At 38.4% G+C, this 19,876-nt stretch overlaps 1 protein-coding gene, 1 long non-coding RNA gene and 1 pseudogene across 3 annotated transcripts in view; all 3 read left to right on the forward strand.

The window, feature by feature from the left end:
• LOC116564231 overlaps positions 1-5,061 on the forward strand; it is a 14,108-nt gene extending 9,047 nt beyond the window's left edge. Inside the window, exon 3 of the long non-coding RNA XR_004274805.1 lies at positions 4,261-5,061. This is a non-coding gene — a long non-coding RNA (uncharacterized LOC116564231). The remainder of the gene's footprint in view (positions 1-4,260) is intronic.
• On the forward strand, positions 1,916-3,832 carry LOC116564230 (septin-2-like). Of its 2 annotated transcripts, XM_032297155.1 has the most exons (2): positions 1,917-2,083; positions 2,171-3,832. In XM_032297155.1, exons 1-2 carry the CDS (start codon positions 1,954-1,956, stop codon positions 3,037-3,039), a joined length of 999 nt encoding a protein of 332 aa, XP_032153046.1. In that variant the 5' UTR covers positions 1,917-1,953; the 3' UTR covers positions 3,040-3,832. The 2 variants fall into 2 exon arrangements, with proteins under 2 accessions (XP_032153044.1, XP_032153046.1); XM_032297153.1 differs by having other exon boundaries at positions 1,916-3,832.
• Positions 5,062-14,120: 9,059 nt separating the features above from the next.
• On the forward strand, positions 14,121-14,214 carry LOC116564606 (annotated as a pseudogene).
• The last annotated feature ends 5,662 nt before the right edge of the window (positions 14,215-19,876 follow it).

Below are 19,876 nucleotides of genomic sequence, written 5' to 3' on the forward strand. Positions count from 1 at the left end.
CTAGTAAGATCGAATCAAGAAGAAACAAAAAGGTTCAACAAACCATTAACAAAGTTGAAGCAGCAACCATTTACTGATTAGGAGATCCTTTCCCCATTGCTTGTTTTTGCCAGGGTTGTCAAAGATCAGATGGTTGTACATGTGTGGTGTTATTTCTGAGGCCTCTCTTCTCCATGATTCGGTGGGTCTATTCTGGCAAGAGTACCGTGCTGTTTTGGTTACTGTAGCCTTGCAGTACAGTGTGAAGTCAGGTAGCATGATGCCTCCAGCTTTGTTCTTTTTGCTTAAGATTATCTTGACTATACAGGATCTTCTTTGATTCTATATGAAATTTAAAATAGTTTTTTTTTTTCTAATTCTGTGAAAAATATCTATAGTAGTTTGATGGGAATAGCATTGAATCCAAAAATTACTTTGAGCAGTATGGCATTTTTATGATATTGATTTCTCCTATCCATGAGGATGGAATGTTTCTTTGTTGGTGTCTTCTCTTATTTCCTTGAGCAGCCATTTGTAGTTGTCCTTGAAAAGGTCCTTCACATCCCTAGTGAGCTGTATTCCTAAGTATTCTCTTTGTAGCAATTATGAATGGGTGTTCATTCAAGATTTGGCTCTTTGCTTGCCTATCATTGGTATAAAGAAGGCTTGTGATTTTTGCACATTGATTTTGTATCCTGAGACTTTGCAGAAGTTGTTTATCAGACCAAGAAGTTTTGGGGCTGAGACAATGGGGTTTTCTAAATATAAAATCATGTCATCTGCAAACAGAGACAACTTGACTTATTCTCTTCCTATTTAAATACCCTTTGTTTCTTTCTCTTCCCTGATTGCCCTGGACAGAACTTCCAATACTATGTTGAATAGGAGTGGTAAGAGAGGGCATCCTTGTCTTGTACCAGTTTTCAAAGGAAATCCTTCCAGCTATTGCCCATTCAATATGATTTTGGCTGTGGGTTTGTCATAAACAGCTTTTATTATTTTGAGATATGTTCCATGCAAAGACACACAAAGGCTCTAAACCAAGGGATGGAGGAACATTTACAAAGAAAATAGAAAGCCAAAAAAAAAAAAAAAAAAAAAGAGTAGGGGTTGCAATTCCTAGTCTCTGACAAAGCAGACTTTAAACACAGATCAAAAAGACAAAGAAGGGCATTACATAATGCTAAAGGAAAAATTCAACAAGAATAGCCAAGTATTCTGAATATATATGCACCCAAAACAAGCAGCTAGTTTCATAAAACAAATTCTTGAGCCTAAGACCTACACAGACACTTAGGCTCCTGTACAATAACAGTGGGAGACTTCAACACCCCACTGTGAAGATTAGACAGATCAAGGAGACAGAAAATTAACAAGGATATTCAGGACTAAACTCAGCTCTGGATCACATGGACCTAGTAGACGTCAACAGAACTCTCTACCCCAAATCAGCAGAATATACATTCTTCTCAGTGTCACATGACACTTATTCTAAGATCAACCACATAATTGAATTAAACCACTCCTCAGCAAATGCAAAAGAAATGAAATCATAACAGTCTCTCAGACCACAGTGCCATCAAATTAGAACTTAGGATTAGAAACTGACTCAAAACCACACAATTTCATGGAAATTGAATGACTTGTTCCAGAATGACTCCTGGGTAAATGATGAAATTAAGGCAGAAATAAAGAAGTTCTTTTCAACCAACAAAAACAAAGAGACAACATACCAGAATCTCTGGGATACAGCTAAAGTAGTGTTAAGAGGGAAATTTATAACACTAAATGCCCACATAAGAAAGTTAGAAAGATCTCAAATCGACAACCTGACATCACAACTAAAAGAACTAGAGACACAAGAGCAAACTAATCGAAAGGCTAGCAGGAGATGAGAAATAACTAAGATCAGACAAGAATTGAAGGAGATAGGGTGCCTGTTTTCTCGCTGGGTGGCGGACGAAACTTCACAAGATGTCTAAGCAACAACCAGCTCAGTTTATAAATCCAGAAACTCCTGGCTATGTTGGATTTGCAAATCTCCCCAATCAAGTTCACCGAAAATCAGTGAAAAAAGGTTTTGAGTTCACACTGATGGTGGTTGGTGAATCAGGTCTAGGAAAATCAACTCTCATAAACAGCCTGTTCCTAACTGATCTCTACCCAGAAACAGTTATACCAGGCGCTGCAGAGAAAATTGAAAGAACTGTCCAAATTGAGGCTTCAACTGTTGAAATTGAAGAGCGAGGGGTCAAGCTACGCCTGACAGTGGTGGATACCCCTGGCTATGGTGATGCCATCAACTGCAGAGATTGTTTTAAGACGATAATCTCCTATATCGATGAGCAGTTTGAGCGGTACCTGCATGACGAGAGCGGTTTGAACAGGCGGCACATTGTTGATAATCGAGTGCACTGTTGCTTTTACTTCATTTCACCGTTTGGACATGGACTTAAGCCCTTAGATGTGGCGTTTATGAAGGCAATACACAACAAGGTGAATATTGTGCCTGTCATTGCAAAAGCTGACACCCTCACCCTGAAGGAACGGGAGCGGCTGAAGAAAAGGATTCTGGATGAAATTGAAGAACATAACATCAAAATCTATCACTTACCTGATGCAGAATCAGATGAAGATGAAGATTTTAAAGAGCAGACTAGACTTCTCAAGGCCAGCATCCCATTCTCTGTGGTTGGATCCAATCAGTTGATTGAAGCCAAAGGAAAGAAGGTCAGAGGCCGCCTCTACCCCTGGGGTGTTGTGGAGGTGGAGAACCCAGAACACAACGACTTTCTGAAGCTGAGAACCATGCTCATCACCCACATGCAGGATCTCCAGGAGGTGACCCAGGACCTTCATTATGAAAACTTCCATTCTGAGAGACTCAAGAGAGGCGGCAGGAAAGTGGAGATCGAGGACATGAATAAAGATCAGATCTTGCTGGAAAAGGAAGCTGAGCTCCGCCGCATGCAGGAGATGATCGCTAGGATGCAGGTGCAGATGCAGCTACAGATGCAGGGCGGGGACGGCGACGGCGGGGCTCTCGGGCACCACGTGTGAGAAAACACTTTCCTGGATAAAAAAGAAAACATTCCAGATGCGTGATCCAGCCGTGTGTTTTCATAATCCTTGGGAGAGTGCCATCCACATTTTAACTTACCTGTGCCTGAGAATTTAATTTTTTAAAAAGTTTCGATTTTTTTTTATGAGGTACTTTTAACATATGTATTTCATTGCTGTTACACTCTGTATTTTGTGAGGTGAACTTTTCCTTTTCTTCTTCCTAACCACTAACGTTAGAATTGACTTCCAAGAATCAGCGTGTATAGTTAATACTGAATTTCTTTAATTTAACTGACTTAACAACTGACTAACTATTCGAGCACTCCTGATTTGTATCTAGAACATTCAGATTGACCCATTATGTTCCTGGGTGGTAGAGGCATGTGCCTAGTGCTGTAGAAAGATCCGCTGGCCTGGGGCAGGGTCATTGCTTACCACACCACACTGCTTCCTTGCTTTTATGTTTGTACACAACATCTAAAACCAGTTTTGCTGCTATCATTCAGTACTGTTCATTTGTCTGTGAGTTTATTATCTGTTAACCAAATAAAACAATAGAATTACCTAATGAGATATATCTTTACACTTAAATAGCTTTTTTTGAGGTGACTTTTAAAGAAGTCTCTTGATTCTGATGCTAGGTCGTTTTAAAACCACTATGCAGAGAACTCACTGTAAGCCACGTGATCTCCACTAATACTGGTTATCCCGTGCTACAGAGAAAATCAAAGTAGTCACAACTAAGATTCTTACCTACAAAATGAGATTCAGTAAACTCTTAACCAAAATTTAAAAAAAAATTTTAAGGAAAATTAGCAGTTTACCTATTCAGAATCCAACCTTTCTGTATTTTATACTGCACTTTAGTGTATTTTCTGTAACTGTAGATATAGAAGATCTGCCTCCCCTGTGGAAATTGGGGTCTGTCGGTGGGCGTGCCCCTGGAGCCCAGCTTGCCATTGAACAGTGTTCCCACCCTAAGGCCTTGGCACGCTGAACGCCTGATCTCTGATGCCTACCAGGTTTTCCTGATTTGGGTTTCCTTTAAATATTCCTTTTTTGCATGATTTTCTGATGGGAGGAAAATAGCAGTAATCATTTTTGTGTGTGCAGACTGTCTCATTTTTTTTTTAGCCGTTGTCATTTTATTCATTTTGTGTAATAACCATGTGTCGTGTCAAAGTGGAAGACATTTCAAGTCTGTAGTATAGCTAGTAGGCAGGTGTGCACATTCGAAGCCACACCTGGTCTGTTTTCTGTGCACTGTGGCCTTAGCCTCACCTTTCCTCCCGTGTCTCCCGGTGGCATGCTCCAGGGCTTGCCTTTTTTTTTTTTTTTTAATCAATTACACTGAAGTTGGGAGATTCAGCTGCAGAAAGTGACAGATGAAAGGAGACAATGGTTGTGTAGGAAGATGGAGAAAATGCTCACTCTGAGGATGAGACAGGGTTTTTTGTTTTTTTGTGGGGGAAAACATAAAATGAGGCAGTTACACATTCATTATGAAGGTGTGCTACAGAAAATAATCTGGTGCTCTTGCTAACTTTGCTCCTTCACTGTTGCTTGCAAATAGCCAAAAGCCGTATGTTATAGCTTATTGTGTGAAGGTAACTAAGAAAAAGTGTTCCATGACTTTATAGAGTACATCTATGCAGAGTCCATTATTTGAGTTTTTGACATTTAATAACTTTGCTAGAAAAATCTGTAAAAAAAAAAAAAAAAAAAAAAAAAAAAAAAACATTTGCAAGTGATTAAGCCCCATGTATGTTTGTGCGAAAGTCCTACTTCAGGCACTCTGGTAGTAGCTGTGCACAAGGGGGGCCCAGGGCTGCACCTCTGACCACCTTTTGTGGTACTACCCAAACCTTAAGATATACTTTTGATAATAGATAACTGCTCTTTTACTAAGAGATCGTCTCTACCTATAGAAATGTATTTTCAAAACACTTATTTTACACAGCAATTTTGTATCCATTTAAACTAATCTTTTATCAATAAAGCACTATTGTTTAGATGTTAAAAAAAAAAAGAAGGAGATAGAGACATAAAAATGCTCCAAAAAAATTAATGAATCCAGGAGCTAGTTATTTGAAAAAATTAACAAAATAGATAAACCCTAGCTACACTAATAAAGAAGAAAAGAGAGAAGAATCAAACAGACACAGTAAAAAGTTATTAAAGGAGATATCACCACTGACCCCACAGAAATACAAACTCAGAGAATACTATATTACCTCTATGCCAATAAACTAGAAAGTCTAGAATAAATGGATAAATTCCTGGACACATACACCCTCCCAAGAATAAACCAGGAAAAAGTCAAATTGCTGAATAGAATAATAACAAGTTCTGAAATTGAGGCAGTAATTAATAGCCTACCAACTAAAAAAAAAAACCCAGGACCAGACAGATTCACAGACCAATTCTACCAGAGGTACAAAGAGGAGCCTGTACTATTCCTTCTGAAACTATTCCAAACAACTGAAAAGGAGACACTTCTTTCTAACTCATTCTATGAGGCCAACATCATCCTGATACCAAAACGTGGCAGACACACAACAAAAAATATAAAACTTCAGGACCATATCCCTGATGAACATCAATGTGAAAGTCCTCAATAAAATATTGGCAAACTGAATCCAGCAGCACATTAAAAAGCTTATCCACCACGATCAAGTTGGCTTCATCCCTGGGATGCAAGGCTGGTTCAACATATGCAAATCAATAAACATACTATATAAACAAAACCAAGGAGAAAAACCACATGATTATCTCAATACATGAAGAAAAAGCCTTTGACAAAATTTAACACCCGTTTATGTTAAAAACACACAATGAACTAGATATTCATGGAACATATCTCAAATTCTTCTTAAACTTTTCTAAAGCTTAGAACTAGAGGGAATACTGTCAAACCCATTTTTGGGGCCAGCATCATTCCTATGCCAAAGCCAGACACAATAAGAAAACTACAGGCCACTAAGATGAACATAGATGGAAAAATCATCAAGAGAACACCATCAAAATGAACTCAAGAACACATCAAAGAAATTACACATGGCCGGGCGCGGTGGCTCAAGACTGTAATCCCAGTACTTTGGGAGGCCGAGGAGGGTGGATCACGAGGTCAAGAGACCGAGACCATCCTGGTCAACATGGTGAAACCCCGCCTCTACTAAAAGTACAAAAAATTAGCTGGGCATGGTGGCGCGTACCTGTAATCCCAGCTACTCAGGAGGCTGAGGCAGGAGAATTGCCTAAACCCAGGAGGCGGAGGTTGCGGTGAGCCGAGATCGCGCCATTGCACTCCAGCCTGGGTAACATGAGTGAAACTCCGTCTCAAAAAAAAAAAAAAGAAAGAAAGAAAGAAATTACACATAATGACCAAGTTGGATTTATTTCTGTCTCAACACTGTTTTTATCATGAAACAATGGTAAAGAGGCTAAAGAGACAACTTAAATACTGGGAGAATAGATTTACCAACCATAGTCTCTCTTAAACGGTTAATACCTAAAATATGTAATGAATTCAAACAACCCAATAGCAAAACAAAATAATAACCTGATTAAAAAATAGGTAAAGGACTTGAACAGGCTTATCTCCAGAGAAGACATAAAAATGGCCAAAAAGCATATGAAAAGGTGCTCAACATCACTCACTAATCATCAGGGAAATACAAATCAAAACCACAATGATTTATCCCCTAACATCTGTTGGGATGCTTGTTATGAAAAGGCAAGAGATAAGTGGTGCTGAGGATGTAGAGAAAAGGAAACACTTGTAAACTGTTGGTAGGAATGCAGATTTAGGTAGCATTTTGGAAAACTTCACAGAGCTTCCTAAAAGAAATTCAACGTAGAACTACCATACAGTAATTCATGTAGAATTACCATAGTAATCCCTCTTCTGGATATATCCCCAAAGGAAATGAAATCACCACCTTATAAGGATATCTGTGTGTCAATGATTACTGTAGAATTATTCGCAATAGCCAAGATAGGGAAAACTAAGTATCTACTGATAGAGGAATGGATAAAGAAACCATGGTACACATATACAACAGGATACTATTTGGCCTTAAAAAAGGAGATTCTGCCATTTTCAGCAACATGGGTAAGTTATGTTCAGTAAAATAAGCTAGATATAGGAAGACAAATACTACATGAACTCGCTTATATATGGAATTTTAAAAACAATAATAAACACAAAGCAGCAGAGCAGAAGGGTAGCTGGGAAAGGTACAGGAGAAATGGGAGATGTGAGCCAAAGGGTATGAATTTTTTATTTACACAGGATGAATACGTGTAAAGAATTAGCATACAGCATAAGCACCATAGCTGATGATATTGCATTGTATACACTGGAAATGTGTTAAAACAATAAATTTTAGATACTCTTACCACACACGCACACACATACATGTCAAAAGGAAAGGTGACTATGGAAGATAATGTAGTAATTTATTAAAGTATTTGACTGTTATAAGCACTTCACCATGCAGATGCATACGGAAACATGTTGTACACCTTACATTTATACAATAAAAATATTACTCATCATTATTACTGAAAAATAAAATTATTTTTCATAGAAACTGTTAAAATATAAATTATATTAAGATAACTGTATACATATTTTAAGCATTCCTCAGTATTAATTTTTAACATGATGAATATTAATAGAACCCACATAAATAACTACTAAAAATAAAAATATCTGCCCCATTCTACTGAGAGATCTTCAGGGAAAATATTCTATTAGTCCAGGTTAATTTTTTTTTTAACTCTATAGTTTTGGTGGACAGAATTGCAAGTCAAAAAAGAATTTGCCTATGAATCATTTGTTATTTCAGTGCCCTAGGCATCTCTAAAAATCAGCTACCAGACAACCTGAACCTGGAAAAGAACTGAAAATTTCCCCATTCAGATGTATTCTTTTTGTTCACTGGTAACTGTAGGAATTTTTAGAAATCAAGTTGCATTCTAGATGTTCACCACATTCAGTAGTATGGATGTCATGAAAATGTTCCCTTATTTATTTGTATGCCTAATCATTAAACTGCAGTATGAAGTAAATACTCAATAATTCACTTGAAATGCTCCTCTGTAGTTACTGCAAATTTGAGTGTGGTTATTTAAATGTCACCCAATGAGGCAGAGCAGGATGATTACCAACCACCTGCCCATCTAATATATTCCTCTTGAAAGGCACCAAAACTCATGTGCTTGCAGGTAAGAAGCATGATATAATTATTTCATTTTACTTTAATAAATCATGCTTCAGTTTACTACTGCAAGCCAGGGAGGATTGAAGAGAAAGTGGAATGGACTAAAAACTCTGAGAAATAAAGCACAGCTAAGGAGACAGCCAGAGAAGTTGTAGTTCTGAAATTGGCTGTTTTTTCTCAAACACTAAGAGACTTTCCTTCTCATAGAGATTAGCTAATTTTTCTCACAAAGGTGGAAGGGGACATTTAGAAATTCTACAACAAAGTCCCAGACACCAAATGGCTTAAAACACAGAAATCTTAGCTGGAACTACAGACATGCACCACCACACCTGGCTAATTTTTGTATTTTTAGTAGGGATGGGGTTTCACTATGTTGGCCAGGATGGTCTCAAACTCCTGACCTCCAGTGATCCACCTGCCTTGGGCTCCCAAAGTGGTAGGATTACAGGCATAAGCCACCATGCCCAGCTTTTTATTTATTTATTTATTTATTTTTGAGTTGGGATCTACCTATGTTTCCCAGATAGTCCTGCAAGCGGTCCTCCCACCTCAGCCTCCTGAGTTGCTGAGACTACAGGTGAGAGTCACCTTGCCTAGCATGATTTTGTCACCACAAACCTCTCTCATTTCCTTTCATAGGAAGTCACTGAGAACCAGAAAAGCTTGAGCCAAGAACCAGGGAAACTGATATTTGAACTCAGTTTTGTTTGGATGCCAAACTTCTCTGTGCCTCCTTCTGTGAAAATTGGAGGTGGCAAGATACAGTGGCTCACACATATAATCCCAGCACTTTGGAAGGCCTAGGTGGGTGGATCACCTGAGGCCATTGCACTCCAGCCTGGACAACAAGAATGAAACTCTGTCTCAAAAAAAAGAAAGAAAGAGAAAGAGAAAGAGAGAGAGAGAAGGAAAGAAAGAAAGAAAGGAAGGAAGGAAGGAAGGAAGGAAGGAAAGAAGAAAGAAAGAAAGGAAGAGAAATAAAGAAATAGAGGAAGGAAGAAAATCAGAGGCTTTGGTCCCTTAGTCGGCCATACTCTGGAGGAATTCTGTCCCTGCTTGAATGTGATCTCCTTGAGGCAAAATCTGGGTCTCCTTCCTCTTGCATGCCCGCCCTGGCCTGTCTGTCCCACACTAGCTGTTCAATGAAGGCTGGGCCATGTAGAGTATGGATTTGAGGCATCCCAAGACTTGGAGTTGTAGAAGATGTGAGTGAGAATCCTTGGAATGCTCTGCCCATCAGGAAATGTGTCTATCCCAGAGTTCAGCCGAGAAGCTGTGCTCCCTCCGAAGCCAGTGCTCAGAGCTCCCCTACCTAGGGTGCAACCTTAGATGGCCAAGTACATTGGCTCAATATTTGCCTTGAGTAGCTGGGTGCAGTGGCTCTAGCCACTGTTGGATCTGTAATCTTAGCACTTTGAGAGGCTGAGGTGGGAATTCAGAATATTTTAAATGTAATATCTGAAATGTTTTGAGTGTAACACAAAATTTGAAAGCAACTTTTAAAATTAGATGTAATTCCATTACATCAATATAAAAAATTCCCTCATGGCAAAACACAGTAAGCAAAGCCAAAGGACAAACAACAAACTTAAAAGCAACAGTATAAGTCATATCGCCAAGAGCTAATTTGCTTAATATAGCTAAAGCTCCTACATATCAATAATAAAACAGTAACCATATAACAGAAAAGTAGGTAGCATATAGGAACAGTAGCGCTCAGAAAAAGAATTACAAATGACTCATTCACATGAAAAGATGCCCAAACTCTGTAATAAGAGATATATAGTTAAAAATCAGAATAAAATAACATTTTCACCAATCAGATAAACTCTAATAGCACTCTGTACTGTTGAGTGTATAAGGAAACAGACACACTAAAACCTTGTTGGTGAAAGTATATACTGATAAAATGTTAATGGAGAACAATTTGGAAATGTCGGAGATGATGTATTTACATGTAAGTACTATGTACTTCAGCACTGATATGACAGGAAAAGTGGCGGGGACTACTAAAGCATGTTACATTCAGTCGGTGGAGTGAATGCTCTACAGCCATCACAAAGAATAAGGCAGTCCCGTAAGTACCAAGATGAAGTGATCTTTTAGATACCCAGAGCAGCAGATCTTTTTCCTTGTTGGCTTCACTACTGGTAGAGTCATCTTTGGTAAGGTAATGAAGAACATCTAATTCAAGAATATGACCTCCCATAAATACTGAAGAATTCAAAGCTACCAATTGGGGAAAGAGCTTTTTATAAAGCAGTGTGAAAATCTACAAATTACCGAGAACACAGAATATCCTGCAGAAAACTCTAACTAAAAACATCCAAAATGGAATTCTTTACTGCGCTTGCACGCTCACCTTCTCATCATCCTACCAAATCTGCTTCTTTTCCTCCTCAGACAACCCCAGGTAACAGCACAGAAAGCCAGACAGCCTTAAACACCATGTGAGCTCATGATGCTAAAAACAGCCAGAGGGTGATTAACTCATGAATCCCCAAGTGCGTTCTCAGATCATCCACAGGAACCAAAAAGCAGAGAAATTTTCCAAATGCACAGAAACAGAAGCAGAAAGCAGGTGATTTAATCAAGACACCACAGAGATTAAAGGTAAGCATCTACTTACCATAAGAATGAGTGTTTGTCTCATTTTGATCTCTGTTTTAACCAACTATACAAAATTCCTATGAACTGAGAAAAGATTTATTATACTCCCTTGTGAAATCAGAGGTACTAGATTAACTGAATCCATAACTGCTAAACTATGAAACACAACTAAAGGCTAAACTATGAAGCTTCAGTTTTATTTCAGGCAACCTCCTGACATAAACACAATCTAGATAAAAAATAAGGCTCAACAACATACACACATCCCCAGAAAATCACACAGAACACCAACACATAGAAAGGTGGGCCTGCTTCCTATCCACAGCACTGTCAAGCTTGCTCTGGTAAATGAAAGCCAGGAAGCTCATCCCTGAACAGGATGAAGGGGGGTGAATATAAGAACAAGGAAACCCTTCTATGAAGAGAGTTTGGAGTGTGTCTCTGTGTGTATATGTACTCACATTTTTAGTCTCTTAGGTGTGTGAAAGGAAAATAAATCTTGGGGCCCCTAAATCACTAAGCTAAAGGGAAAAGCCAAGCTGGGAACTGCTTAGGGACAACCTGACTCTCACTGAGATAGATGCATAGCTGACTGCCTCCTTTGGAAAGGCTAATCAAAAACTCAAAAAACACAAGCATTCCTCTCTCTCACCTATCTGTGACCCAGAAGCTCCTTCCAGCTTCAAGTCTCCTTCCTGTCTTTGCTTCAAGTTGTCCTGCCTTTCCGGACACAACCATTGTACTTCTTACACACATTGGCTGATGTCTCACATCTCCCTAAATGTATAAAACTAAGCTGTGTCCTGACCACCCTGGGCACATGTCATCAGGACTTCCTGAGGCTGTCTCAGGAGCGTGCATCCTCAAACTTGGCAAAATAAACTTTCTAAATTAACTGAGACTTGTCTCAAATTTTCAGGGTCACAAATAATACCAGCAAATCAAGAGACCTGGTGAAGGGAAAAAGAAGGTAGTCTAACTTCATTATGACTACAAAAATGAGTCTGGTATATCCATACAATAGGATATTACTTAGCAAATAAAAGGAAAAGAACTACTGACACAAAAAAAACACCATGGATGAATCTCAAAATAATCACATTGAATGAAAAAAGCCTGAAAAAAAGAATACCTACTGTATGATTCTATTTATATAATATATAAGTTAGAAAATGAAAACTAGGCCGGGCGTGGTGGCTCAAGCCTGTAATCCCAGCACTTTGGGAGGCCAAGGCGGGTGGATCACGAGGCCAAGAGATCGAGACCATCCTGGTCAACATGGTGAAACCCCGTCTCTACTAAAACTACAAAAAAAAAATTAGGTGGGCATGGTGGCACGTGCCTGTAGTCCCAGCTACTCAGGAGGCTGAGGCAGGAGAACTGCCTGAACCCGGGAGGCGGAGGTTGTGGTGAGCCGAGATCGCGCCATTGCACTCCAGCCTGGGTAACAAGAGGGAAACTCCGTCTCAAAAAAAAAAAAAAAAAGAAAATGAAAACTAATCTACAGTTACAAAAAGCTTATCAGTGGTTGCCTGTGGATCAGAGGCAGGAGAGAGACAGTACTAATGGGTACAAGGAAACTGTTGGGATGCCAAGTACGTCTGTTATCTCTAGTGGTGACAGCTCTATGGCTGAATACCTATGTGAAAACATCTAACTTTACACTTTTAATATGTACAGCTTGGGTGTCACTTGACTCCTCAATAAAGCTGTTTAAAACTTTTTGATAAAAATAAGTTAACATTGACCACCAATCGGGTTTAACTGAAACCTTACAAAATGAAGATTATTTTCACTTTCAGAAGGATATCTGATTGCAGTAACATATCATGCTTTGTGGACAAGCAATTTCAGAATAAATACAGATTTCAAATATTTAAACATCTGTATTTCTTCCCATTCATCCTTTTCATGATTTAAAAGAAGCTAAAGCATTTTACAAAAAAAAAAAAAAAATCCATCACTTCAAGTTTCTTACAGATACTCTCTGAAATTCAATTAACATTTAACTTTTTGGAAAACACGGGACCTTATACACCATCCTGTCCAACTTTCTCAATTTAAGGAAGTAAACTTAGCCCCTCCCCTTGTAGGGAGTTCATTCAGTCTCACGGCTTTGAAGTCAGCTCTATGTTGCTGACACCTACCTTTGTCATTTGAATCTTGACCTCCCTACTGAACTACAGGCATTTATTCCACTGCCCACTAAACCACCTCACTTGACTATCTAATAAGTATCTGAAACCAATTGTGGCCAAAAGGTATCTTCTGATTCCCCTCACCACCAACTTCTCCTTCAATTTTCCCCATCTTAGTAATTGAACCCTCACACATTCAGTTGCTCAACTAAAACCTAGAAATCAACTCTTGACTACTCATCTCCTGCCTTCCACATAGAATCCACACTTAAGTTCTTACCTCTATCTGCAAAGTATATTGTCAAAGCTGGCCCAGGCTCCATCTACACAGCTACTATGACTTCCTACCCAGACAACAGCTCTGAAAGGTCCCCATTTCCTCTTCTGCCTCTACCATTCAGTCACTACACAGTAGCCATAGTCATGAGGCCATCAATCCCCAAACCTAGAACACTCTACAGACTTGCTGCCATCATTAAAGTGACATCCTATCTCCTTATTCTGCCCTAAAAGATCAAGGCCCTTTCCACCTCTCTAGCCTCATCTACCACTATTTCTTCTCTGGATACATTCCAACATTTCATACTGACTGTCTCCAACACACTAAACTCATTTCCACCCCAAAGCCAACGCTTTCCCACCTCCATACCTGGAATGCGCACAGATACTTCACCATTCGTATCTCAACTCAAATAACATCTTCCAAAGCTTCCCAGACCTCACAATATACAGAGGCATCCCCTGGTGAGAAGCTGGTGGTGAGGGGAATGAATCAGGAGCTCTTTGGCCACAATAAGTTTAGAAATGTGTTAGGTATTCCAGTGAATATTTAATTGACTTATCATAGACCCCATTTTACTGATGTTACGGTACTTATCACTATCTAAAATTATCTTGTAAAGTTCTTTACTTATTATATATGCTAATAAAATTCATTTATTCATTTACATTCATTCATTCATTCCTGCTATGCCTATCAGAAGCATTAGCCCAAATAAGAACTGTGATCTTTTCTTATTTCACTTGAAAGCATTCATTTCGGGGTGCCTGGTACTACTGGTTAAAAAGTACCCATGTGCATTTTTTTAAGTCTATTTTAGTTCTTTTTTAATTCCTAAGTGTGACGATTGGGTTTCCACACTCAAACCTGTGTGTGAACCTTTTTACAACATCAGCACATTACCAGTCTGACATTTAAAAATAAAGGTCAATTTCAACTGTCCTATTAATTTTACAAGATTCCAAATCTTTTTCCTTAAACCTTTTTACATCAGTACATTACCTGTCTCATGTTTAAAAATAAATTTCAATTTCAACTGTCCTATTAATTTTACAAGTCTTCAAATTATGCTTCTAAAAAACTGAAAAATTCAACTACTGGCCCACCTCATTATTATGAGATTTCTATTTGATATAATATCAACTTATCAATTTACATGAATGTTGTTGATTTTGAGATTGCATGGCCTGTCACTATAATCATACACTTTTTGATAAGGATAAGGTCAATATTAAAAGTATTTACTTTTAATTATTTAATTGGGATCTCTAATATCTTACTTTTGGGATACTTAGCAAATAGTCATTTACATAATATACTATCTACATGCACCAATTTAAACATTTTTAATTCCTTTATTTTCTTTTTTAGAATTTCAAAGCTTTCAGACACTGCTACCAAAAAAATCACAATAGATTTTTTACCTGGTTGTTACACATTATAAATGATCTCATAGTAAATCATTAATCACTGGGATGTACATTTTATAAGGACAGAGATACTTATCCAGTTTGTTCATTGTATCCCGCAGCACCTACTCCCGGCACATTATCAGCTTAAAATAATATGTGTTGTCAAATACCTGCAAGCTCCTTTTCTATCTCATGGAGATCAGCATATGACTTCCACATTTAGAGCATACTGCTGATATGTGTAATCTCTTCTTGCTATTGCTTGATGCCATGAAAATATTAAGCATGATCTGAACAGCAATTCTAAATCACAAGTTCTTGACTTTCAAGTTATGCAGTGATGTGTGGCAAATGAGTGGCAAGAGATCAACATAGATTTTCACGTAAGCTGTGATCAACATAGATTCTCTTACGTTGTGCTGAGGAGGCAAGACTCAATATGGAGTCTGAATACACAGACTGCTCTAGGGCTAGGGAGAAAGCCACCAATAGAAGATCGTCTGTCTGTGCATGAGAGCATCAAATTTTATACTGATGCCAAGGTGAATGTTAAATAGCGCTACAGGGCTGATAACGAACTTTGCCATAATAAAGTAGTTAGAAGCAACCATTGTGAATCATAAAAAAGCAGCTCAGTTTTTGGTGTGCTGCAAGTAATTTATACTAAGGAAAATTAAAATAGTCAAGTTCATGAACAATCATTCATGAATAATCAAGATTATTCCTAAGACATTACTCTTGCCCTCACATTTCTAAGAAAAAAACAGCAGAGATACAACTAGTTTGCTGGGAACTACATATAACACAGTGAACACGAGTGGGAATGTGTGCCATATGAATGCCACCTATCATGTCAAAGTAGGCTGACACTGCAGATCTGAAGCAAGCAGCTCTCTACCACCTAATAAATCCTAAATACGAATCCCTGTTCCATCTTCAGCCAAGTAACCTCTGGCATTTATAACTTGTTTCTTAATATGAAAATAAGAAGAATCCCCGTCTAGGTTTTTAAATAATAAAATTTGTAAAGAAAAAGAAAAGTAAACATATACTTCTGATCCTTTGATCAGCATGGTCTGCCTACCTGGCTGGCTGGACTGAGGAGGAGCAGGTTCAAACCCACTGGGAAAGCTCCAATACAAGGTAAGATGACAAGTAAACAGGCCATTATTTAACACACAAATATGCATTATTCCACTTTTATAAAATATGCATTATACCACGTCACACCCACCGAGATGCCTATAATCAAAAAGATAGTAACAGTTGACAAGAATGTAAAGAAACTGGAACCCTCACACATTGCTGGTGAGAATGTAAAATGATACAGCCACTTTGGAATACAGTTCCTCAAAATGTTAGGTATAGTTACCATATGAGACAGCAATTCCACTCCTAGTTATACACACAGAAGAAGTAAAAACAAATCTACACAAAAGCTTCTACACAAATGTTCACAGCAGCATTATTCATAATTGCAAAAACATGAAAACAACCCAAATGTCCATCAACAACAGACAGACAAATAAAATGTAGCATATCCATATAACGGAATAATATTTGGGAATAAAAATGCATGATGAGGCCGGGCGTTGTGGCTCAAGCCTGTAATCCCAGCACTGTGGGAGGCCGAGGCAGGTGGATCACGAAGTCAAGAGATCGAGACCATCCTGGTCAACATGGTGAAACCCCGTCTCTACTAAAAATACAAAAAATTAGCTGGGCATGGTGGCGCGTGCCTGTAATCCCAGCGACTCAGGAGGCTGGGGCAGAATTGCCTGAACCCGGGAGGCGGAGGTTGCGGTGAGCCGAGATCGCGCCATTGCACTCCAGCCTGGGTAACAAGAGGGAAACTCCGTCTCAAAAAAAAAAAAAAATGCATGATGATATACAAAGACAGATAAACCTTGAAAGTATGCTAATGAAAGAAGTCAGACACAAAAGACCACAAGTCATCTGATTGCACTTACATAAAATGTCTAGTATAGGCAGATCTGTAGAGACAGAAAGTGGATGAGTGGTTGCTTAAGGCTGAGAGATTTGGGAAAAATAGGGAGTGACTGTGAATGGGTACAAGGTTTCTTTTTGTGATGAAAGTGTTACAGATTAGACAGTGGTGATAGCTGTACAACTGTGAATATATTCAAACCACTGAACGGTATACTTTAAGTGAGTGAGTCCTATGGTATGTGAACTATATCTTGATAAAGCTATTAAAAAATATTGTGCATTATCTTTAAATAATTATAGCTTTCAATCATCAAATGACATGTCTTATCAAGATGAAGTATGGACATGTTGTCACCCCAACAGCTACATTCCATATAGTTCACAAAGTCCTCTCACAGCCCCCAGTCCCCATGACCAAGAGTATTCCCCAGGGCATTACTGCCAGAGCTCCCAGAGGAGATGCTTTCTCTTCCTAGGATCACAGGTGGAGCTGGTTTCCCTGGGGCTGCTCCTGTGACAAGAGAGAATGGGCCAACACTCTAAGAAAAGCAGAATGAGAGAGGGAGTGGGGCAGTGGGATGAAGAAGGAAGGGAAAAAAGGAAGGTGAGAAAGGAGGAGACGCAGAGAGGAAGAGCACAGTAACTATTGTTGGAGCATCTGCATCCAGCAGTGCTGGCTAGTTTAAAGTGGGTTTCTGTAATTTGCTTTTAGGAGAGTTTTAATATGTTACTTCACTACAAACTCTTTCCCTACTTAACTGATAAACTTTCTAAGAATATATACACAAGTAAAACTAAATCCTGGGCCTTTTTTGTTTAATAAAAAGACATATGAAACATTGGAAAGAGCACACATAGCTCAGTGGTTAAATGAACTCAGACAGACTTAGATTCAAATGTGAGTCCCAGGCTTACCTAAGTGACCTTGGGCACACACAATTTAACTTCCCCAAACTTTAGTTGCCACTTCTGTAAAATGGGAGCCCTAGGTTTGGTTTTCTTACAGACAGGCCACTGTCCACATTATAATGAAATAACTCATGGCAGGGTCTCAATACAGTACCTGGCATATGAAAACACAACAATATGACCCACCATTATTCGTGGTAAACTCATGATTTATCACAGATATATTTAGAGTATAAAAAAGTATTGTTTTAAAGCAAAGATAGGATGAATAAGTCTAGCAGGTAAGAGCCAGAGAAAACTGTACCATGCTTCACAAAAAAATACTTCTTATTCATTTGAAGAGCATTATTTTTAAGACATGTTAGAAACTAAACCTGGTAATGGTAAAAATGACAGCCATAACCAAAAATGCTAATTCATAAAAATCAATTCTGGTTCTTAGCTAACCTTGCCCAATACATACTTTGGTTAGTTATTTCTTCTTAGCCTTCAGTCTGCAATCACTTTTGGAAACCACTCCCCACTTCTAAATAGACAGATTTAGACAACTAGTTAGATTGCTAAGATTTCCGTCCTTCTACAACACTGCATATTATTGCGTCTACATGAGAGAATTCCCTCCACTCATCTACTGCCCATAGATATCACCAAGTTGGCTCAGACACAAGTCCTCTCCAAAAGTGATTGTGATCACCCAGTTCTGAGTTTATTTATTCCTTCAACAAAGACTTAATGAGAACCTACTTTGTGCAAGTTACTGTACTAGGTACCAGAGATGAAGAGAATAAAAGAGACACCTCTTCTCTGTGTTCTCATGAGGACCTGTTTCCTCCTCATCACAATACTGACCACACTGATTACTGATTTCCTAATTACTTCTCTGCAACCCCTACAGAGACTCTAAGCAACCTGAGGTCAGGGACCATAGCAAATCTGATTTGCACTGTATCACATTATTTTGAATAATACGTAATGAAAACAATTGAAATAGATGGAGGTGTCAGCACAATATAGCCACAGTATAGCTATTTGTATGGTCAGAGACTCATGCAGAGCAAACTCTGAAGTGTGTAGAGACACAGACATTACAGGTCACTGAGTCTCCCATCAGTGCTGAATATAGCCTGCCCCTGAGACCTTGGCTACATCTAGAGCTTGATCCAAAGTATATAAAACAGATATAAAATTACATGATACAAATATAAAATATGCATTTATTTTTATAAATATACGTATTAGATTACCTTTTCATTGAAAATATGTCTATACAAGGTAAAGAAGAATAAAATTGCACATAGATTAGCTAAAATGGAATTTTTTAGATGAAATGCACCAATTCCAGAAAAAACAAAAACTACAACAACTCATCCAATATGAATTTAAATAGCCCTATAACTGTTAAGAAAACTGGCTTTGTAATTTAAAATCCCATAAACATCTCTAGGTCAGTGAGGTGTGGTGGCTCACACCTGTAATTCCAGCACTTTGGGAGGCCGAGGCGGGTGGATCACCTGAGGTCAGGAATTCAAGACCACTCTGGCAAACATGGTGAAACCCTTCTCTACTCAAAATACAAAATATTAGCTGGGCGTGGTAGTGGGTGCCTATAATCCCAGCTACTCAGAAGGCTGAGGCAGGAGAATCCTTGAACCCAGGAGGTGGAAGCTGCAATGAGCCAAGGTCGTGCCATTGCACTCCAGCCTGGGCAACAAGAGCAAAACTCCATCCCCCAACGAAAAAAAAAAAAAAAAAAAAAAACTTGGCCCAGATGGTTTTACAGAAGAATTCTATCAAATTTTTTAGAAAGAATTAACACTAGTCTTATATAATCCCTCTCAGAAAATAGAAGAGGAAACAATATGTCTCAATTCAATAAAGGGAGTGATCTAGATGTAAGGAGACTAAGGAGAGTTTAGAACCAAATGCAACCTATAATTCCAAACTAGATCCTGTTGTTAAACAGAATTTGATTAGATAACCAGTAAAGCTTGAATAAAGTTGAAGATGTGATGATAGAAATGTATTAGTTTTCTAATTTTGAGGGTCATTTTGATATTACACAGAAGAATGTCCTTAGGAAATGATACTAAAATATTTGGAAGCAATAGGTATAATAAAGGGTATAATAATGGTTAAAATATTTGGAAGCAATGATGCCTGCTTTCACAGTACTGGAAATCCTAGCCAGAGCTATTAAGAAAGAAAGGACAAAGAAAAGGCATCCATATTGGAAAGGAAGAAGTAAAATTTTCTCTGTTAACAAATGACATGATCATCTTTGTAGAAAATCCTGAAGACTGCACA

This window comes from Sapajus apella, unplaced genomic scaffold (assembly GCF_009761245.1).
Source record: "Sapajus apella isolate SASKATOON/1434 unplaced genomic scaffold, GSC_monkey_1.0 scaffold37, whole genome shotgun sequence".
NCBI lineage: Eukaryota > Metazoa > Chordata > Mammalia > Primates > Cebidae > Sapajus > Sapajus apella.

Bases quoted from the DNA above. Each gene is read 5' to 3' on its own strand.
- LOC116564230 (XM_032297153.1), top strand. From the start codon at position 1,954: ATGTCTAAGCAACAACCAGCTCAGTTTATAAATCCAGAAACTCCTGGC.